Source organism: Octopus sinensis, unplaced genomic scaffold (assembly GCF_006345805.1).
Source record: "Octopus sinensis unplaced genomic scaffold, ASM634580v1 Contig10079, whole genome shotgun sequence".
Lineage (NCBI taxonomy): Eukaryota > Metazoa > Mollusca > Cephalopoda > Octopoda > Octopodidae > Octopus > Octopus sinensis.
This window is the reverse complement of record NW_021831989.1, coordinates 632,718-656,509: the sequence shown is the minus strand read 5'-3', so window position 1 is coordinate 656,509 and position 23,792 is coordinate 632,718. Positions and strand designations below refer to the sequence as shown.

Here is a 23,792-nt window from a genome sequence, read left to right as displayed (position 1 = left end):
ATATAAGTTTAAGGTTAAATATTTTTTATTTGTAAAATCATTTTTTTCTAATTTAACATTCTTTTATCAATTATGAGATTACTTATTTCTTAATAAAAAAATTATTTTTAGGATGTAAATGATCCTGTGAAATTGTTTTTGGATCCATCCAATTCCGCCATTTTCGAGAAGCAATACTTTGATGAGAGCTTTGGGTTATATTTTTAATTATCATACGTTTCAGTCCGTTTTATCGAATTGAGCAAATAATAATAACCCCAATACCAAGTCAAAATTCAAAGAAAACTAATTACAGTTCTCTCTTGGATAAAGAAGTTTTATTTGAGGTTTATATTCCTAAATATGTATTTACAAAGTTGTTTGAATTGGAGAATTCAATCTCAGAGATCAAAGCAGAATACAATAAATCTATGATCAAATTATCAGATATTTGTTTTTCCCCTCTCTCTCCATTTAATTCGAACTGCACAATTCAGAGTGTCAGCTCATATTTTCAAGGAAATTCCTCCAATATAAACAAGGTGTCTAAGACCGGCTACAATTACATTGATCACATTGATTTCTGCACGAAGTGACTAATTTTATGAATTTTAGACACCCTCTCTCGTTTGATGATCCATCAATTGGCATTCCATGTATTGATAAATCAGGTATACCTGTTAGACCTGAAATATCATTTGGCGGATTCGATAGTTAATTAATTCTTGTATTATGTATTAGGAAATGACTATCTCTATTCACAGGCTTTAATTGTGACTCTGTTGGTAAGGAATAGTATGGATTTGGAATATTTGGCCAAAGTTGAGGCGTGGGAAAATAAATTTTTATCATTTTTGGAAACATACAAATCCAAATATTTTTTATTTTCATATTCTGCACAGGTATCGGAGTTATTAACTAACCAAAACAGATCTCTGTCGCAAGAGAAACCCAAAAAGTGATTTCCACCAACTTTCCAATAATTTCCATTAGCTTTGTAGCAATGTTTATTTGCATTTTTATGATTTCCGGATTCCTTTTTCCTTTTCCTCGTTTTCCTGTAATATATTGTCTATTATTATTAGTGTGAGATCAAGTTATCTTTGATTTGTATATTTGTCTCTGTGGCTTCTTTGACATCAGCTGTTGGTTTTCTAAGTTATGTTGGAATAGACGGATCATTTATGGCGTTGTATAGTGTGTTCTTGGTTGTCCTCTCTATATCAGTCATTAATTTTTTTACTCTATACCATACTATCTGGGTATATTTTACATTTCGCATACATAGTGGAGAAACTGGCCATATGCTTCTACTGAAGAACTTTTGATTGGTGATGTATGTGAGACAGTGTTACCGACTATATTTAAAACTTTTCTCATTCACATTTTAATATTTATTGCAGGTTTCTTCAATTTTTTCAATTGGCAGTTTCGGTGGTCCGAATTCCTATACTACAGATGTATGGATTATGCGGCTTGGTTTCAGTCGTTTTTAACATTCTCCTATTTTTAGCATTTTCGGTTGTTCAATTAAGATGGAATATTCCTGATAGAATGGTAATTTTTATATATTTGTTTAGACTAAAAATATTGCTATGAGTCCTTTGCGGAATTTTATGAGAGTATTGTTTGCTCGGCTCATTTTAAAAAATTATCTTCGTCCCATAATTGTAGTCGATAATATATAATTGATCAGATTGTGACGTTTGTTATCTGGAATTTAATTTCCTGGACATTTCTTCTTAAGTTTCCGGTTGGACTGGACATTAATTCTTCATTCCCAAAAGTCATAATTTAAATTCAAATCATAGGCCTCATATCTCAACAAGTATTTGGATGATCAGGGAAAATATCTCCGAATTGGAGCTCCAGTCTACTTTGTTGTCAAAGATGGATTCAACTACAGCAATCCTCGTTATCTTAAGGCTTTGAGTGGGACTTCTTCCTCATATTCGAAATCACTGTCTGCTACGATTGCTGCATATTCCCAGTTCTCAAAGAAGTATTCAATTTCATTGGCGTATTTTGATAGGTCTGGTATTGCAACCTCTTGTAATAATTGGGTGGATCAATATACTTTGTGGAAGGATAGTTCAAGTTGCTGTCGTTATTATAATGATACTGGAATGTTTTGCAACTCATCTGGTATATTAATATTTAATATTCCGATAGTAAAAAATTCTAAATGTATGCCATGTCAACCTTCTCAAGACTTTTTGCAACATGTACCTTGGTTTTTAAGTGACGTCCCTACTGCTACATGCCCCTTAGGGTATTTATTAATACTAAATGATTAGTGGAAAGGCAGAATATTCGGCTTCTGTAAATTACACAGATAATAAAATCGGGGGTTATTTTTAAAAAAAATTAATATATTTATAGCTACTAATTTCATGGCTTTTGAAATCTCTATGAACACTACTGACCAGTATTTGTCTGCCTTTGAGGAAGCACATGCCATTGGACGTCTTATATCTAACGATCTTAGCAAATTCCTGGACTCACCAGTTGATGTATTTCCTTATAGGTCATATGACTTCTGTTTGAGTAATTTTTAGTTATTTCTACATCTTTTTTGCGCAATATCAAGGTTTGTATAGGACGACCTGTATTCTTGTTTTGTCGCTTCTTAGTGTTCTATTTTTTTGCTTTATAATTTTTTTTGCTCTTGATTTATGGTCATCGTTAATTGTCAGCATTACAATGGCTTCTGCAATTTTTGTTTTTTTTGGTACACTTGGAGCATTGAATATTCAATTGAATTCAATTCTATTAATAAATCTGATCACGGTTGTTATGTTTATTACATTTTTAAGTCTGTGGCTGTCATGATCCAACTTCTGATTCACAGTGCTCATACATTCTCTCTAGATCGAGAACCCTCTAAAATCAAACGTGTAACCAACATGTTGAACTTTAATGGAAGCATTGTAGATATATAATTTTTATTTTTCGGTAGATTGTTTGTGGACTTGTTTTTGTATGGTTTGTCGGGATAGTGATACTATCATTGAGTAAAACACAGTTAATATATATCTACTACTTCAAAACTTTTATGGTAGCTATCCTTGTTGCGGCTTCACATTTGCTTGTTTTGTTTCCAGTCTTACTTATTTACATCGGTATTATAGACGTATATTAACTAACGACACTAGGACCTTTACCTCTGGATAATTTGGAAGATGATTCCCGATTTTCATCTTAATTGATTAATATCTAATTCATTTTCATTCTAAATCGCTAATAATTTCTCATTTTTATTATTGAGCATCCTAAATTAGAGTTTTGGAATAATAAATCTTAAATTACTTCTACCGGTTTTTGGATTTGCAAATTAATTCAGATAAAAAGTTCCTAAAATGATAGATCTGGTGATTAATAATTAAAACTACGTGTTTATATTCTCTTGCAAATTTATATAAACGACAATAATTTAACGAGTACTGGACATTTTCTAAGATGAAAAAATATTGATTAAGTTTTAAGATTTGCCATCTTTCTCTTAGTCGCAATCTTGATGGTATTTCACGTTTCTCAGGTATAATATTATGTTGCGAGCTGAGGATGAAAACATGACAGATTTCATAATACTCCCAGTCGTCATAAAATAATAATCTACGTTAAAACAATTACGGCCTTAAAAGATTGAAATTCATTCCTTGAAGGGAAAGACGTAGATATTTCAAAAGTTAGAAAGTTTCGACTAAAGAAGAAAGCTTCAAATTTTATTTTTATTTACTTAAAGCTATATTTGCAAAATACTAATCGACTCCACAAGGTTGCTTTAAGAAGCACCAAAGGAATGAAAATCATTCCTTAAGAAATCCACAAAACAAACCATTGAGGGCATAATGCTCTAGATGCACTTTTCAGAACGACATTTTTCGAATTAAGTAAAACATCAATATATGCAAGTTTCCTGTGCCACTGAAACAGTATGACGATTCAAGCTATAGTATCGCTAATTTACCTAATGAAAGGTTTCAAGTCGATTTGATTTTAAAAAGTTTAAAGTTTATTGGTTATTATTGTAGATTTGAGAATCATTTTTCTTGGCTATTATTTGTAGTCAAAATGATCATTTTTCTTGGTTATTGACATAAAATCAAAATATAAATTCACTAGGAACCTACTTAACAAATTTTGAAAAAAGGCGGCCAACAAATTAGAAGAAATTTTTATATTACGGGCCTTGAAAATACTCTAATCAAACAAAGGCACAGAGTTCAAGCAAAGGTTTGAGCAGCTCTATGAAGATGCTGTCACTATTGTTAGAAAATGGTTCAAAAATTTTGTCAATGTTAAAGATAGTGTGGGAATAGTGAGGAAAAGCCATTTTAAATGACTTAAAAATGATTAACAATAATTAGTTAATGTTTGCTTGAAAATATTTGATTTTTTTATTTTTTAACAGTGATTGACATTCATTTCAGCTGTTATGGTTTCATCCTCGACTCGTTTACATTCTTGGCTCTTGACAAATTAAACTCATATTTGGGGCATACTCTGGCTTAAAAAATCAAATTTTTTTAAAACTATTTTCTATGAAAAGTGCTTAAAAATGCTTAAAACATTTAAAACTTGTTTTTATTATAGTGCGGCTGATTAAACGCTAAGGAAGCTCAACATCCCATCCGTTCCATCCGAAGTCCGCATGTGATGAGATGTACATGACGGGGTTACTCATTACCCAGGTCGAAGCTTCCAGCACAGACAGCCGCTGGGATTCCAACCCAGGCAATATAGAGTTACCAATAGGTTCTCGATCGTTCACTTTATTTATAATCTCTCAAAAATATTTTTAAGTGGGGTTAAACTTGTTTATACACTAAAAATTGAACAAGTCGTTTGTTGAATCGACGGATGCTTGTAATGGAAATAAATAAAATAAAGAAAGGGTGACAGTTCGTTTATGTACAAATTTTATCAAGGACAAAATAAAACCTTAAATCAAAAAAAAACACTTTTCTTAATTTTGGATAAAGCTCAATGCCACAAAACTGCAAATTACTCAAATATAAATTTTTTGAATATCTTTTCAAAAATATAACGGCATGTGGATAAATATTAGAAATTAATTTATAAGCTATTGATTTTATTAAAAAATTACTTAAGTAATCGCCCAGGGAATTTCTTTTGCATTGACGTGGAGAACCTAATTTTAACTTGGTTCCGTACTCAATAGTTTATAAATTAATAGAAAAACAAGCTTGGAGATTTTTCTGAGCTAGCTTTAAATAATTCAAAGAACCAAATATATTTATCTGGTAGACTTGCTTAAAGAATGACAAATAATTAACAAATTAAGGATTATATACTTTTAACTCTCAGTCGCTTACTGTTAACTTTCGGCGATCGTTTTCAACCTGAAATCACTCACAACTGGTGGCAATTATTATTAGCACATATCGCGTTGCCCACAACTTTGCGTTTTGCCTCTTCATCATCCTCTCCACGAAATTCCTCCACCTCCCTCTGTATTTGGCCCTCTTGCGCATTTTTTCCAGTCTTTTTTTTACCACTGATAGGCAGTGTCTAGGCCTTCCTCTGAATTTAGGAAACTCTTGTCCTTTGAAGTAGACTTCTATGGCGATATTACACAGTGTCCTTTCATCTATTCTTAGGGTATATCCAAAGAGGCCCGATCGGCTTTTCAGTACATCCATGTTTATAGGCTGCGAACTACGCATCTTGTAAAGATTTTCATTGGATACTCTGTGTGGTCGTTAGTTTCAAACATTTTGTTTAGTACTTTGGCCACGATTGCTATTAGTATTTTAGGACCGTATTTCAATAACTTAGCACTTATACCATCCGGTCCTGGAGAGCGATTGCTCTTTAGTCTTTCCGTTGCTTTCATAACTCCTTCAACCGTGATTTCATTTACCAGGTTTGCTGGATTAGTAGTACAGTGCGACCTCGAATTGGGGAAATTTTCCCCCAATTTTGAGGTTTTCCCCCAAAAAAAGGTTTTTCATTAAATTTAGGTCTCGCCTGTTCGATATCTCTCTTAATAATATAACCGAGACGGATAACTACAATTTTTATTTTTTAATAAAAAAATCAGTTAATTTTAATCGAGTGTTTTGTTTTTTTCGCATCGAATATTACGTCGACGTTTGAAAGTTTGAGAGAAACAGCATTACAAGTTGCATTATCAATTAACAATGCTATTTTCCTTCTTTTCTCTCTCATTTCCTCGTTAAATCGAGATAACCAATTTTCAAAAATATTTTTTGTCATCCAGGCTTTGCACGAAGCATCATATTCAATGCCAATTTCTCTCAGATTCACACCTTTTAATACTCTTAGTGACTTCGTACGCCCAATTATAAGCGGTTTATATTTTTCTCCTGTGTAACTGCAACACAAAAGAAGTGTCATACGTTCTTTTCTTATTTTATGTCCGCTGTGTGACTCATTTTTTTCAACAAAACTCTTTTTGGAAACAGCTTTATAAAATAATGCAGTTTCATCACAGTTGAAAATGTTTTCTCCCCCATAGTTTTCAAGCAAATCATTGAAAGTTGATCGGAAGTTTTCCGCACCTTCTTTATCAGCTGATCGTGATTCGCTATGTAATATTCTGAATTTTATTTCGAATTGTTTCTTAAATCTATAAAGCCATCCATTAGAAGCAGTGAAATCATGATTTGAATTTCTATACGCAATTTTACGTGCAATAAGCTTTAAGGTTGACCAATTAATTGGGAAACCTTTCGACCTGAGATTACGAAAAATCTCGTAAACTTGGGCATTCAATTCGTATCCAATTGTCCCTTCGGATGTTGAGAAACCTTGAGCTAAGATTCCTTCCCTTTTCTTTTTTAGTCGGTATAGCATTCCTTTAGAGATGTTAAATCCTTCACAAATCATTTTGTCCTTATGACCCGACTGTATATCCTTGCAAATTCTGATCTTTTCACTTTGATTTAGTTTTCTAGGCATTGGCTTTCTAAAATTTATAAAATAACTTTAAAAATTGATAATTTCAATTTTTTACCAGGTTAATTAGCTAACTAACTTTTTTTTTTTGAAACAAATAAATTCAAAGAAAATATAGGTTAATTAAGGTTGCTTAAGAGAAGAAAGGATAGCGTGGCTATTACCCCTGACAACGGTTGTTGAAAGGCGTTGAAACAGCCATTCGGTCTCCCTTCTATCTTTCGTCTGAACCGAGATCAGGGATCCAAGTTTCCTAATGAAAGAGATTGATTCCGGACCGAAGACTCCAGATGACTCCACAATAATCGGTTGCACTATGAACCTGTCCTTGAGCTCTGAATATTTTAATTTTTTCGTAGTTCTGTGAAGCATATCCTGGAGAGGAGGCTGAGGCGATCAGGTTTGTCTCTGAGAAGGTGTCGGTGCAGGCGCAGTCCCAAACAAGGCACTTCCCGTTGGTGTACGGGAAAATTGTTATCCCATCAGGCCTTTTTCCGTCTGTGCGGACGAGACCAGGAGGCTCCAGCTGTGCCGGGAAGCCAGCTGCATGCAAAGCGTTCTTGACAATTAGGTTCATTGCATGATGTCTTGGAAACCGGCCTTTTTGATATTTATAAAATTGATTTTTGATATTTAAAAATCTTTGTTTTTATTAAACCCCTGTTTTTGGGGTACCCCCGCTTTTTGGGGCACTTGGTGCACCAATTCGGGGTCGGACTGTATTTTTGTTTTTGATGAAAATTATCTAAGTGGTGGCTAAATTCCAAGATAATAAAAAAATCGAAGTGGAGAAACTACAAAAGTACTATCTACACTCCTCGCCAAAAAAAATGATTCAAAATTCATATTTAGTTTTTCTTTGAAAATCTTATAAATATTCTAATTTCAAAAAACTTAGTAGATTAGTTGTAATTATTATGATTTAATTTTAATAAAATATTTGCTAATTACATTAATTTGGAAAAATTAAAAGCACAACACACAATATGTTAGTATATGTCAGTGACAAAAAAAATGATTCAAAATTAAAAACTTTGTAATTAATATCTGGTATTTCCTCCTTTTGCCATAAAAATATCCCAACAACGTTTTTTCATAGATAAAACAAGTTTTTCAATATAATATTTAGGAATATTTTCCCAAATATGAAGAAGTTCCTGCTTTAATTCTTCAGCATTTTTCAAATCGATTTTACTGAGTTCCGCTTTTATATGAGCCCATAAATGCTCAATTGGATTTAGATCAGGTGACTGGGATGGCCAGTCTAGTGTTTTTATATTTTCTTTATCAAAATAATTCATGATTAACTTCGCTGTATGACACGGTGCATTATCCTGTTGAAAAACAAGGTCATTAAGTCCCATTTTTGCAACTGATCTCGGTAGGCTGTTGACTAAAAGATTTAAATTTTTTGCAGAATTCAATGATCCGTCAACAAAAACTAATTCTCCGACGCCGTTAAAAGAAAAACATCCCCATATCATGATTTTCCCTATTTTTTGTTTTCAAGCCAAATCAACCCGTTCCAAATTTCACTGTTGTTGAAATATTTTTGGAATTAAGTTGTTCACCGCTCTTCCTATATACTATTTTTCGAGTTTTGTTTGGATTGGCGCAAAAAATGCATTCATCTGAGAAAATTGTGGTTTTCCATTTTTCATCAGAAATGGCAAGAAATCTTTTCGTTATTTCTAATCTTTTTTTAGTGTGTCTTATATTCAAAAATGGCTTATTTTTTGCGATACGTCCAAATATACCATTTTCATTAAGATTTCTTATAACTGTTCTTGAGGAAATTGCTTTATTGGTTAGTTTCGTCATTACACTTGAGATCTCTTTAGATGTTTTTGTTGGATTTTCTTCCGAATACTTTATCAATTCTTTCAAATCATTTTTATCAAGTATTTTTGGCCTTCCAGATCCTGGTTTCCGATGGATTGTGCCATTCTTTTTGTATCGTTGGATAAAATTAGACACTGTGGCCTCATGTACCCCAACTTTCAAAGAAATTGCCCGAAATGTCATTTTTGTTTCATATAAAGCAATAATTTTTCCTTTTGTAAAGTTATCCATATGCTTTTTCCTAAAATAGAGATTTTAAATCATATAAAAAAAGATATTTGTATAGATAATATTTTTGAATCATTTTTTTTGTCACTGACATATACTAACATATTGTGTGTCATGCTTTTAATTTTTCCAAATTAATGTAATTAGCAAATATTTTATTAAAATTAAATCATAATAATTACAACTAATCTACTAAGTTTTTTGAAATTAGAATATTTATAAGATTTTCAAAGAAAAACTAAATATGAATTTTGAATCATTTTTTTGGCGAGGAGTGTATATGCTGGAGAATTGGCCTAAATCCAGAATGCAAAATTCATGGTTCTTATTTTATTGACATAGGATGGATTAGTGACCAAGTTCTATAAATCATATATGAAAAATTTAAACATAGATATTTTGTCTAAAGCATACATCCTGTCATTAACAATCAAGAAAACGTTTGAGAACATGCTTATATTGCTAGAGAACTGGAAGTGCAATGATTTCCCAGAGGAGTCAGCCTCATTGCTGCAATACGACTGGGTGAGATAGATTAATGGTGTAGTGGCCCCAAAAATAGAAGAAATGTTTATTGGACTTTTCCACTTGCTAAATTTTGCTACCCAATTGCTAAGTGAATCATTATGTCACGAGCCTAGGGTGTTACCGAGCCTAGGTCGTTACATTTCGCTTATTTTTCTATAAAGATTAAAAATTAATTTATCGCTAATCCTAATAAAATTATTCTTAATATTTAAAATTAATCTATTAAATGTGACATATTACAATTACAAATGTATGGTTATCCGGATATTTTTGTTTTAATATTTAATAGATTAATTTTAAATATTAAGAATAATTTTATTAGGATTAGCGATAAATTAATTTTTAATCTTTATAGAAAAATAAGCGAAATGTAACGACCTAGGCTCGGTAACAACCTAGACTCGTGACACATTATAACAAACTTTATAAATTCAATCATTTTTCGTTTTTTTTTTCATGCTAAAGATTTCAATTTAAAAGCTTAACTTTATCTATATTAATGAATTAAAGAGCTGATGCTTTACTCGGCGAGAGCCTGACGCGATCAAGAAAGAGTTCGAGCGTACTATTGCGAGGGATATCATTTTTCTTAATTTACTTTTTTACTCAGTATTAAGGTTTCATAAATAATCAAAAAATAGTAAATTTTTATTATTGGAACTTTTTGGCAATTAGATAGTGGCTTTGGATGGAAATATAAAATTAATGACTTATTTCAGCCTTTGATATAACTTCTCCAAAAATTCAATTAACACGAATAATTCTTATTTATAAGTTTACCTAAGCTTTAACTTCCTGAAAATTTTTATAATAATATTTTTAAAAGTTTAAAATAAAATAAAATTAACAGATAAATATAAATTCTTAATAATTAAATAGATAATTAATTATTGGTTGTGGTTATGGTTGAGAGATATTTACAATTTTTTATCAGTTAGTATAACTCGAGTGACACTAAAACCGACAAAACTGAAAAATATAAGACGCTTGCCCTAGAATATTCTAAAGTATAGTTATTGTGCCAAAATGTAGTTAAAATCATCGTTTACTGTTTTGAAAGATATATATAAAGAACTAAATTCAAACTATAATGAGCTCAAAGTTTTTAATTATAAATAATCAAAGGCCTCTGAGGCCATTAAAGAGATAAAAATCAGAGTACAGGAGCGAGACATTGAAACCCTCAAATTTAGAAATGAAGAATTGGTTCATCGAGTAGGGGCACTTCAGTTAGAATTAGCACAAGCAAATGCAATCCCAAAGAGTAAAAAGACAAAAAAAGTATCAACAAATATTTAAATGATATATAATAAATAGAATTCCGATGGATGCATTAATGATCAAGCCATTCGTGTTGAATTAAGCAATAAAGTCGAGGAAAACATGGAACTCCACAGAAGAGTTTTTTGTTTTAATCAAAAATAGATTTTCGAAAACAGATCTGAACATGAAGAGGAAATTTTTAAACTAAACGAAAAAAATGACCAGATTGTGACAGATTTGAACAAAGCCCGTGACACCGTTGAAGCTTTACAGCGGAAAAATCGTTTTCTAGAACAAAAAGTAACTTCATATACAGTATTTTAATGTTTAAATGATTCTATTCAGAACGATGTGGAAGAACTAAACTCGGAGATAATTAAACTGAATTTAGAACTTAAAATGTATAGAATGTTAAATATCCACAAGGTTCAAGACTACCTCAGTTTTTCAGCCGAATGAATCAAAAGCTGACTTTATACAGACATTAGATACGTTCCTTAGTGCCTCCAGTATTGATAATAAAATTATTTTCAGAATTGGAATCATTTGATTGGATTGACTTAGATAATTCGGGACTATTAAGCAATCCCCAGTCGTCTAAAAAATTTATTTTGGGGTTGTCGAATGTGCTCGTTTGCACTCTTAAAGCATTTCTTGATTTACATATTTCGCTTGAGAAGAGATTCAAATATTTCAAATTTGGTGAGTCCCAGCTGAAAAGAGAAGACGTAATGGAATATCTCGAGAGGGCTATCGGGCTTTTAAGACAGCTGTTTATTAATGCTGGAAGTTGTCATCACATTTCTTTGGCTTCGCTTGGTGACCTCTCTTCATTTATGAGTTGTTGGAGGGACTATACTCGCGCATTCAATCATTTCCTAGATCCTTTGAATATGTGGTTGATTTTTGGAAAGCATAATATATTTAGTTTTAAATCGGAGTTGGTGTCATTTGGCTCTCCCGGTTTATTACATTCAAAATTATCTTGTACGCATCAATCATTGATAAACTACAACGCTATATGCCAGGATATATATGAAGCGTACATTCCAGTTACGGAATGTGGAGGTATACATATTATTTTGAAAACTAGATCTCACTTTCGCTGAAAAATATTATTCTCCATATCAGATAGAGATGGCATTTATTGATGGTCTTAATAGACTATTCGTTTCATTGAGTGGTTTTTTGTTGGTTTACCTTCTTTACAATAGATTTAGCGGTTAATTTTGACTCGTTATTATCATATGAGTTTGAAATGCCAAATATAAGTAATGAACTTGTACTTCTTAACAAGGAGCTTTCTCAAAATATAACTAACATTTGGAATAATATTAAAGAAGTATTTTGATTATCTGTATATTATAGATGGATTTGGTCATAGAAAAATTCAGTCCTTTCATAAACGAAATTAGGAAAAAGAGTCTTTTTACAAAACCTCGATTTTGTTGTTCATCTGTCGACGAATTTCACAAAAGAGCATCGTCATTCGCTGAAATTGTTTGCAACAAAGAAGCACCTCTTCACATGGATAATGACAAGGCAATTCAGATGGAGATTCAACTTTTTGAGTCCAAACGTAATATGAACGCATTAAAGGAGCAAGTCGAACATTATCATGGGCAGATTTCTACCTTGGAGTCAGAAAAGGAACATTGGATGTTGGAATATCAATTAGCCCGTGCCAAATTAAAGCAAAATTTAATTTTATCTACGAACGGAGATTCCCCTGAATATGAATTGAACAGAGTATTGACAATCACGTTACTTTGAAAGGGAATATTTTCGCTTGAATCAATTGACCCTGAAAACTCAAATAATTTAAGAGAGGAATTAATTCGTGAGCATTTTAATTCGAGGATAGCTCAAATTTTTTCGGAACTGAAAGAAGCAGACAGCAAATCAGTATTTTATCGTACTGAGGTGTTATCTTATATAATTATCAAAGTGTTTTGCTTTGGAAGCACAATTGGAAAAAATTACTCGCGATCGGAATGTGATGTGCGATTTGTTGCATAGCAAACAAAGAGATTACGACAGTCTACGAGACGAGTTTGAAGTGAGTGTAAGGGAGTATGGAAACCAGCTGACGACAATGTCTTTGTTGAATGCATCGTTAAATGAACAGATTGAACAAACTTCAATGATTGCCGAGAATACAAATAAATCGAGTGGGTCTTCAAATTTTATCAGAAAAGTGAAAAGTTTTTGTTATATTATTAGGTCAGAAATTTTGGTAAAAATTAATTTTTATTTACTAATAAATCTGTTGAATTAACATTGCTACAATTTAATTACCGACAAAATTACTAATTTTTTTATTAAAGCCAGTAAATAGACCAGCGGTTCTCAACCGTGGTCCCCAGAAAATTTTTAGTGGTCCCCAGGAATTTTCGAAAAATAAAAATATATAAAGTTAAAACTAATTTTACAATTAAGTATAAATCAAAAACATTGAAATTAATCAAGCGGTTCTCAATCGTGGTCCCCAGAAAATTTTTAGTGGTCCCCAGGAATTTTCGAAAAATAACAATATAAAGAATTCCCCATTTTTAGTAAAACTGCATTGGAATCAATACTTGTATTCCCCACTACTTATCACTGTGAAATGGCGATGTCGTGTCTGACTTTTCTAAAAACAAAATATAGAATAGACTACGGGTACAAGATGATATGCGAGTAGCTTTGTCGAACATAGAGCCTGATATAAGTAAAATTATTCCGAGCAAACAAGATCAGAAATCTCACTAAATTACTATTAAATTTTCTGTTATTTTCATAATGTTCATGTTATTTTTATAATAAATATTCGAACATGTCTAAACCTGGCCCTGACGAGGCCAAAATTGTGCGCTAATACCAAAAAATGTTTATTTTATTTAGGTGGTCCCCACAAAATTTTATAGTGCAAAAGTGGTCCCCAGTCTAAAAAAGGTTGAGAACCGCTGAAATAGACCGATTTTTGATTGAATGTTGACTTATTCCGTTTATCGTTTGCTAGTAATTGGACAAAATTTTTCCTGTGTACTTGCAGTCAACTCGAAGGAGAGTTGCAAATATTCGGGCAACAGTTATCCATCGATGTGGTTGTCTTAGTAGTCTGGTTAACCAAAAGTTTATATATGTGATTCGCCCAAGGATTTGAGACCAATTACGTATATGTCCAACATGTATAAACTGATGAAAAAGTGTGTGAACAACAAATTAGACGCATATGGTCTTGTTAGCAACAATCAACTTGGAACACAAAGAATGTGTCAAGGAGCGAAGGAACAGGCAATTGTAAATCATTGTATCAACCAGCAAAATGAGAATAAGCTATCTTGTATGTGAATTGATGTGAGGAAAGCATTTAACTCAGTCAATCACGAATTCTTAATCAAGACCCTGCAAAACTCTGGCCTCCAATGTTGAATGGTATCAAGAAACTCACTACCAAATGGAAAATCTGTATAAATTTGGAAAGCAAAACACTGGGAGAAGTTAAAATCAATAGATGTATACTAGAGTTTGGTGGCCTTCTAACATAATTTTTTGTGTTTGAATGCAAATTTATTTTGCATTCATCACTAAAAATAATTTTACCCCAATCATTTTGGCTCCAAGTTAATTTCTCAATGCACCAATTTTTTCTAGCCTTTTTATGGCATATGGAAAGACTTGGTTTTGGGCATTGCTTTCGCCCATTCAAATTATTTCTTTGTAGGCATCTTTTAATTGTATTTGTGCTTACAATAGAATTTAATTTCATATCAAATTTAATTTGATTTGCCGTTTTTGTGGGGTCTGCTTTCGAAATTCTCACTAATTTGCGTTCAGATCTTGGGGATAACAATCTCGGTCGACCAGATTTGGGTCTGTCGGAATATAGTCCAACGGATGAATATCTGGAAATTGTTCTTTGAACAGCAGTTTTGGATATTTTTAATTTTTCGGCAATTTCTCTTTGTGAAGCTCCATCTTTAAAAAAAGTGATGATAGCGACCCGATCAACCAGTGAAACACGCGGCATTTGTTATTTATTAGTCTTTTGTTTTTAATTGAATCAAAAATTATTTAAATTTAAAGAGATTTAACTGGTTCGAAACATATGATTGCAACTGGTCCGGAACATATGATCGAGTCAAAAATCAATTATATTCAATTGGCGCCAAACAAAAAATTTAAAGAAAATTTTAGAATAGAATAAATGTATTTAAGCTTATCTAATAAGTTTCTCTAAAGAACCGTAAAAAATAATTTAGGATTGACTTGGAAATTGAGAAAAATAGGGTGGTCCGAAACATTTGAGCGGTACTGTATTCATTTAACAAAAATGAAAATTGAGCATTCGTTAAATGATTTAACGAAAAAAATTGTTTAATTAAAAATGTGTCATGTAATCGGTAATTTTAGGTTCCTTCTTTTTAATTTTTGCCAATATATTTCTCAAATTTGTAATTAGGTGAATATGTTCACCAGATTCTTGCAAAAAATTTTTTCAATATTTTCCAATATTTAAGTGCGTCTGCATACCAATGGGATTGTCATTTGTGCTATCTATTTCTTCATGCTCATTTTCTTCCTCACATTGTATTGTATCAAGATACGCGTTTTCTTCGCAGACGACAGGTGCACAGACAGGAAACTCAATCATAATTTCACTTTTATTATCTTTAATTGTAAGATGATTTAAATTTAATACCTTTTTCGTCAGTGGATTCTTCAAGTATTTTTTCATCTATCTTCGCCCAATTATTTAATGCCTTGTTAAAGCAATTTTTGATAGTGTCCACTGTGACTTCGTTCCAAGCCTCAATAATTAAAGGTAGAGCATTAACTAATTTGAATTTGGTAAGTTCATCTGTATATGACAATGTTCCTATATTTGTTCCCATACTCAAATTTCTAGTCATTCCTTTTTTATACAACGTTATAAATGAATGCACAATCCCTTGATCAATTGGTTGAATCTTAGATGTTGTCTTTGGAGGAAGAAAATACAATTCGATATTACTGAATTCGCCATCAAAATAGTGAACTGGCGCATTATCTAAAAGAAGCAAAATCTTTCTATTTTCCACACTCATTTTGGAATTTAACCGTTCAACCCAGTTTTTAAAAATTAAACTGGTCATCCAAGATTTATTGCTATTTGCATATTGAATCCCAAGATTATTCATATTAATATTTTTAAAACCATGAGGATTTTTGAATTTTCCGATTACCAACGGATGCTCTTTATCTCCTTCCATATTTGTGCATAATAACAGTGTTATTCGTTCTTTAGAAAATTTTCCTGAAGCCCTTGATTCGGAGTCAAGAACTAATGTTTTTTTTGGAGTACATTTGAAAAAAGGGCAGTTTCATCGCAGTTGTAAAAATTTTTTGATCCATATTTTTTTAACATGGCTGCAAAGCGTTCATATGAATCTATAAGCAAAACGGGATCCACTAATTGTTCTTCTCCAGAAATCGTGAGTGTTTTTATTTTATACTCTTCCTTAAAGCGTAAAATCCATGGGTGAGATGCTTTGAAATTTTCAATATAAAATCGTTGAGCAATTTTGAGTGCCATTTCGCGTACCATTTCATTAGTTATGGTGTGATTACAGAAACGTTTGTTCTGAATCCATGCATATAGTGGTTCATATATCTTATCAGTACAACTTTTAAGTGTAACATTCTTTTTTTGTTTGTGACGCCTTGATCCATACAATTGCATTTTCTTCAACGTTGAATTGATCACTCCAATAGGCATATTAAACCGCTGAGCCAAATTTTCTTGAGTAACAGCAGGATTATTCTTCTTGAAATCAATAACTTCCAGTTTTTGTTGAATTTGATAAGTTTTTCTTTTTTTCTTCATATTGTTCATCCTTGCACACATGGTTTACTACAAAGAAATAGCGAGGAAAAATTATTTTAAAATTTTATCAAAAATTTTAATTTTCGTTATTTAAATATTCGTTAAATATATTTAAATATTCACTAATACAAAGAAAAAAAATTTTATTTTTGAATTTATCTAAGGAAAAACGTAAAAAAAATATTTTGACTTTCGTAAAATGAATATTTTCGTTAAATTTTTTTTCGTTAAATGGATAGTCTACTGTACTCTCTCACCTCTGATCTTTGTGCTGTTGATGAACCCTCTAAGCCGAATGCTCGACGGAAAATTCCCGAAAGTAATGATGGGAAACTCAGGAAGGGGGAACCCGCATATGCTATTAACCACCTTCTTTTTATGGACGATATAAAACTATTTTCGCGTCACAATGACATGATGGAAATGATAGTAGAAGTTGAATCGTTTTTTGACCTAGCTGGATTGGAAAAAAATGATGAAAAATCTGTGACGAATGTCATGTCTTTGTATATCTATGAAAGCTTGCTTACTCGATGGGCTCGATGGATACTTTATGGGAAATCGGAAGGAATATTCTTTTGAGCTAAAACAGATGATCGTCAAGTCCCACCAAGAAAAAAAAAGTTACAACCAAATTTCCAGATAATTCAATATTCCGAAAAGTTCAGTAAGAAATATAATAGTCCGTTGGAAAGAACGAGGAAATGTTTGCAATAAATCGAGGTCTGGTGCACCTAAAAAGATATCGAGCCGTTCTCTTTCAATGATAAAAAGTACAGTGGCAAATGATCCCAGAATTATTAGAAGCAAGCTGGTAGATGATTTAGAGACCGTGGAAATCAAAGTTGGTTTATCTACGATAACTAATACATTACGCAAACAAGGAATTCATAAAAGGAGGGCACGACATATTCTTCTACTAAAAAAAGTCCATATATCAGCGCGACTAAAATTCGCTCAGAATATTTTAAATAAAAATTTAGAATATATAATGAACATATTATGGTCAGATGAAACCAAAATTGAACTTTTTGGCCTCAATTATAAAAAATATATTTGGAGGAAAAAAATCAAGAATATGACAAAAAATGTACCATACCGACAGTTAAGCACGGAGGAGGGAGCATAATTTTATGGGCGTGTTTTTCGTCTCGAGGAGTGGGTGAACTATTTTTCATAGATGGAATATTGAATGCCAAGATGTACGTCGAAATTTTGGAAAATTGTTTAGTTCCGTCCATCAATAAATTAAAGCTAAGAAGCAATTGGACGTTTCAACACGACAACGATCCCAAACATAAAGCTAAAATAACTACTGAATGGCCTAATAATAAAGGAATAAATGTTCTGAAATGGCCTAGTCAATCTCCTGACTTAAACCCAATTGAAAATTTATGGAAAACGTTGAAAATAAAGGTAGGAAACCGAAGACCTAGAAATATAGTGGAGTTAAAAGCATTCTGCCGTGAGGAGTGGAATAAAATTTCCAAAGAAGAATGCTTTAAATTAATAGATACATACTAAAGAAGATTAGAAGCAGTAATTGTTGCAAAAGGGCATGCAACAAAATATTAATAAGGCATCGTGCCAACACTTATTGACCCTTAAATAACGCTAAAAATTAAACAAATGTTTTTTCTTTGTCAGTTATCGGTAATTTTAAAGATTTAAAATTATTTTCTAATTCACAATCTTTTTAAGTTTTCAAAAAAATAATTAAAAGTCAAAATACTTCATATTTTATGGGTAAAAACGTAAAATACTAAAATTTATTAAGTGGTGCCATGACTTTTTGGGCCCACTGTACATCTATGTCGCCAATATGGGATTAAAAAGTCGAAAAATTAAAAACCCATTCAGTCCAATCTGTTACCACCAATGAATTTGTGGAATTCCGACTTGATACAAACCTCCAGACTGATAATGCTGTCCCGAATAACAAACCCGACATATTTGTTCACGACAAATCGAGCAACACAATTACGCTTATCGAGGTGGGGATCACTTCACAGAATTGTCTCAAGCAGGTCGAAGTGAAAAAGTTCCACAAATACGACTTTTTGGAAAATGAACTGGGAACGATCCGCCGGGCGAAGGTAAAAAATCGTCCCTGTCGTCATGACCTTGGACGGAATAGTGTCAAAATACTTCAAAAACCATCTGGCGGTGCTTGGCGTGGAGGACAGGGTGAAGGCATACATCGAGACACTGATGTTGCGGAAGACCTTAGAAAGCATGCAAGCCGAGACAAGGCACGGGTTATCGATGCCTGTTGAAGAGGTAGCCCCTGAATTTAGACTGCACGTTGACATGAATCTGGCCATCCGTGGACTGAACCTGGGCCCTAAGAGACTGAGGTTGATAGAATAAAACACTACAAATAACGAAAACGGAATAACTATTAATTATAATTCTTTATCAAAAACATGTCCTTCTCAGGCAGTAATTGACTTTATGCTCCAAATCATGGTAAAATTGAAAAACACTTGTTCAGATTTGTTGCTGACATAGTTAAGGCCTCTTCCAAGTTTATTCTCTGATAGGTAAATTCTTGTTTTGTTTGCCGGTCGCAGATGAATATGAATCTCAATAAAAAATTCTGCGAACATTCTTATCAATTTGTTCGAATTTCCCAGGCTAGATATTAATCAATCTAATTTTGAAGAGGGGAAACCCCTAGTCTGGGACGCAACCTGTGTGGACACTCTCTGCCCGTCCAACATTGCCGGGAGCGCAGTGGACAGACTGTATGCCGCGGAAAAAACGATGAGGGCAAAGGAGAGAAAATATGAAGCGCTGCGAGACCGATTCGTGTTCTGTCCGATTGTAGTCGAGACAACTGGAGGAATAAGTGGGAAATCACTTCGCTTCCTAAAGAAGCTCGGACGCTTAGCCACATTAAAAAGCCACGACACACGTGAGACCCGGTGGCTTCTCCAGTTGATCTCCGTTGCTATCGTGAGAGGCAACGCAATGTCAATTATGTTGGCGGGGTCCACTTCGGATAGATGGCTTTGTTAACTTCTAGTAAATAACAGTTTCTAAATTCACATAGAAAGTATACTTAATAGTTATAAAAAGAGGGAAAATTTGTCCATAGATTTGAAAAGATATATCGGATTTCATTTCGTTTTTTGTCTCCGTAGATGCCTCATTAGAAATTTAATCCATAATTTTTTAAGAACATCTTGGCTCATAGAACGTCTGTCAATTACTGTGATCAGTGGGAATAGCTTTGCTATTCGCGAGGCTGGTCGAGCGTTTCGTGAAGCTTTTAACTAGTTTAACTTAATTGTTTTATCTAGCAATATTAGAAGATAGCAGTTCTTATTTTTTAAAACTCGTAAATGTGGGTATCTTTTAATTCCGTTGCGTACGCAAGTTTTATTACAGATTTCACATTTGTTGCAAATTTATTAAAAAAATTTTTCTTCCACCCGTGAGGCGACGCTGGGGTCAAGTCTTGTCATCGTTCCCACCCGTGAGGCGACGAGTCCATCTGGCACGACACAGATGTAGAAAGGGTCATACCTTCCCTTGATCACATTACCAATGCAAAATCTTCTTTATGTAAAAACTTTTCCGAAAACAAATGATGTGCGGTGAGCGACGGTAGGACGCTGACAAATGGGAACTGGGCCCACCTTTCTTTGGATCCGAAAGGCTGTATTGAAGATTTGGAGGCTATTGCTGATCGGCACAGACAGTTCCTTCTTTTCTTGGGTTCTTCATTCGATTAGTTAGCTGTGATTGTTTGTGCAGGGTTTGCTATGCAAGCTTGGGGGTTAATAAATAAAAAAAATAAATCGGCGGAGGCAAAAGTTCCAGACAAAATGGATGGATATAAGTATCCGAAGTAATTGAAAGTTCAACTTGAAAAGTAAAAAACCAAAAAAACCGAAAATCATTTTTAGAGAAGAATTCACGCGGATTGAAAAGTTAGAAAATACAAAACTGAATGAAGTGAACATGTTCGAAGAAATTAATGAACACGCACTCTCACTTACAACTATTACATTGGACTAGTCGATATGATCCATTTGAATATGAAATGGTGGACAATGCAATCTGGCAAAATTAATAGAATACATTTTCGACCGGCAAACAGACAGAGATTATACAGATTTTTTCAAAGTGTCTTCATTCCATATTATACAAAAGTGTTGTGGAGAATTTTGTGAATTTCAAAAATTTTAGTCACTGGCTAGCCAAAGGCAAAAACTCCCCACGGTCTGAAGCTTATTCTATCTCGTGCAAAATAAAAATTTATTCTTTACAGAACATAACTGAATGTGTTTCCACTGCATGAGGTGGATGAAGACCGTCAATCACTGTGCCACTAGATGTGAGGGGATGTTAAATGGGGATTATGTCAGGAGAAATAATAAAGTAATGAGATACATACACTTTCATTTCTGTCGAGAATTCGGATTCAAAAATAACAAAAAGCTCAAAACACATTCACTAGAATCTGTATCGACAAGTGAAAACGCTGAAATCAGGGTGAACACATTTATAAAGACTGATTTGGCTTTGGAACATAACAAACCCGATTTGTTCGTCAAACCTATTGTATTAACATGGAATGGAGTGGTAACTCAATAATTTCTACACTATGCACGCTCGCTTAACATCAGTGAGAGAACTCACACATACATTCAATCATCTACTATAAAGAAAACCCTTGAGAGCATGATTGTCTACTATAAAAATACAGTTGAACAATGGGAAAGGACGCTTGAACTGAAAAAAGAATGAAAAAGATTTATCACCAAATGAATGTGTACACAACATTGCCAGTGCCTGCCAGAACATTGAAACAAAGAGACGGGATTGCCTACCTTAATCTCTGTGCGAATAGAAGATGTATCGACCAGAAGGAGATTATTTAATTAATACTTACTTTAAGTTCTTTAAATAACAGTTTTTTGTATTAATAAGTTGTTTTTATTAGTAAAAGATTTAAAAATAAGTAAGTGAATGACTAAGGCATGCAGTCGATCAATCAATCAATCTTCAACCTCTCAGATTCTTCCTCATGATAAGCCAAATAAATGTAGTAAATTAAAATTATATGAACAATCACAATTGAAGAAATGGCCGAATATATGGCACTCATTTTGTTATCGTAAAGTAAAATGTCTATTAATACAACAAATGTATAATACCTTGAAAAATATACTGCTTGCTGACGAAATATGACAATATAGGAATAACTAATATCGAAATTGCGCATATCATAAACTTTTTCATTGGATTCGACATTTAACTGGAGATGCAATTAACAAGAACTAATGTATGTAGTAATTGTTATTAATTCAAAAATAATATATTTTAGTAAAACAAAAATATATTTTAAATTTACAATTTTCATAGATATACATAAAAAGCAAAAAAGACAATTTATTTTTCGATTATGGTCACCTCTCATAGCAATGTATAGATCAGGGGTGTCAAACTCATTTTGTTTCAGGAGCCGCATTTATAATAATTTTTTTATCAAAAAAAGATTATTTATTCATTTTAGTGAAAACCCAAAAATAAAGAAATCTAAATATGTAATCACCATCTTTTAATCGTGCTTAGACCTACTTCACATCTTGACATCTGATTGACTTCTTTTTTCCAATACAATTTTTGATAGTTCAGACTCGATTATTCGTGTAGTCCCGACATTAATTAAAGTCAACAGATTTTTATCTGTGAGTCGTGTTCTATGAACAGTTTTTGTTAATTTCATAAATGAAAAAAGTTGTTCACACACATGTGTCGAACCAAAAATAGCAATTATTTTGGCAGCAAAATTTCTAAAGTTTTTAATCTTTTCAGGAAGATGCGTAAAGAAAGCAAATATTCCAACTTCCAAATATTTAGCCTTTAGTATAGATTTCCAACAATTCAATTTGTCAACTTTTATCTGCATTGGACATCAAAAGCGAATGGTGCTGTAAATAATGAAAATTCCTGTTCAAAAGACGAAAAATCATTGAATCTTTCCTGAAATTCCTTTAACAACAAATCCAGTTTTTTTCCTACTGGAAAAATTCATTACAGTACGTGCACCAACAGTACTTTTCAGCTCTTTACAAGTAAAAAAATTAGTTAAATCTTTATTTAATAATTGAAACTTCTATAATTTTATTTTCGAAATAAAAAACTTAATATCATTTGACAAATGAGTTATGAGCTTGTTTTGCCCTGTAATTCCAAAATAAGGTCGTTCAAATGTGTGGTAGCATCAACTGCAAAGGACAAATTTTAAATAAACCATATTCATTCATTCACAAATTTTAGATCCAAGATTCACTTTTCATCTCGTCTGTGTTTTGACATTTCATTTTTATTAAATAAAATAAGGCTTATCTATTAAGATCTCTTTGTAGCAGCTATGCAAGCACAAAGCTTTGACTTCACGGTCTTATATTTTTATGTAAAAACATTTAAAGCGGATTGCAGGTTAACCTTATTTCTATTCTCTAACAGCATTTCTTCAGTCCCCTCCCTTCTGATTTGCAAGATGCTTATATTGATTGATTTCATATTATTATTAAAAGCACTCCCGAGAAGTCATAAAACTAATTAAGCTTCCCTTGTGCCGCGTAAACAACAATACTGTTCCACAACCTTCTCCAGGTGCCTCTCCTCTTTTCCAATTCTCTCAGATTGTCGAGATCATCAGAAGTGTTAAAGCACCCAAATGAATACGTGGGGGACATCTCGAAAGTTGTAAAACGCGAAAAAGACATATCCGAAACAGACAGAGGTACGTCACCACCTCAACCAAAAGAGAAATGGCCGAATATATGGCACTCATTGATTTCATACAAAATTAATATCTAGCTCTTAGCAGTATAATCTTCTCATAATTCATGATTCAGATTAATTCATGTATTATTCAGTAATGTCTAAGTATCTGGAGTTTAAAAATCTGCTTAGTGTTTTAATGTCTGTACAAAAAAAATCTCGGTATAACGGTTCGAATTATCTTTAAACTGGATGGATAGGATTGATTGTCAAGGTCAAATACTTGGTACCCACCTTAAACTAAGAGTTATTTTTTTAGTTTTGAGTAGGCATTAAAATTGCTTATAAATCTATTGCTATAGTACCCAAAAGCTAATAAACTCAAAATCTGTCGATGTTCTTTTGTTTCTTATGC

General features: G+C 32.6%; 2 protein-coding genes and 1 long non-coding RNA gene across 3 annotated transcripts; 1 reads left to right on the top strand and 2 right to left on the bottom strand.

Moving 5' to 3' along the window:
• Positions 1-2,275: 2,275 nt before the first annotated feature.
• On the top strand, positions 2,276-2,762 carry LOC115228228. The gene is made up of 3 exons (XR_003883193.1): positions 2,276-2,329; positions 2,362-2,506; positions 2,538-2,762. It is a non-coding gene; the product is annotated as an uncharacterized LOC115228228 (long non-coding RNA).
• A 2,403-nt stretch (positions 2,763-5,165) lies between these two features.
• Positions 5,166-6,927, bottom strand: LOC115228270 (tigger transposable element-derived protein 4-like). The gene is made up of 2 exons (XM_029798896.1): positions 6,091-6,927; positions 5,166-5,255 (listed from the first exon to the last, which is right to left on the bottom strand). Exons 1-2 carry the CDS (start codon positions 6,925-6,927, stop codon positions 5,166-5,168), a joined length of 927 nt encoding a protein of 308 aa, XP_029654756.1.
• Positions 6,928-15,440: 8,513 nt separating this feature from the next.
• LOC115228269 (tigger transposable element-derived protein 6-like) lies at positions 15,441-16,019 on the bottom strand. The gene has a single exon (XM_029798895.1). It carries the CDS (start codon positions 16,017-16,019, stop codon positions 15,441-15,443), a length of 579 nt encoding a protein of 192 aa, XP_029654755.1.
• Positions 16,020-23,792: the final 7,773 nt, after the last annotated feature.

Bases quoted from the DNA above. Each gene is read 5' to 3' on its own strand.
- LOC115228270 (XM_029798896.1), bottom strand. From the start codon at position 6,927: ATGCCTAGAAAACTAAATCAAAGTGAAAAGATCAGAATTTGCAAGGAT. The intron at 5,256-6,090 runs GTAATATTCGAT...TCATTCTTTAAG, and splicing joins TCAAACTTTCAAACGTCGAC to CAAGTCTACCAGATAAATAT.
- LOC115228269 (XM_029798895.1), bottom strand. From the start codon at position 16,019: ATGGAAGGAGATAAAGAGCATCCGTTGGTAATCGGAAAATTCAAAAAT.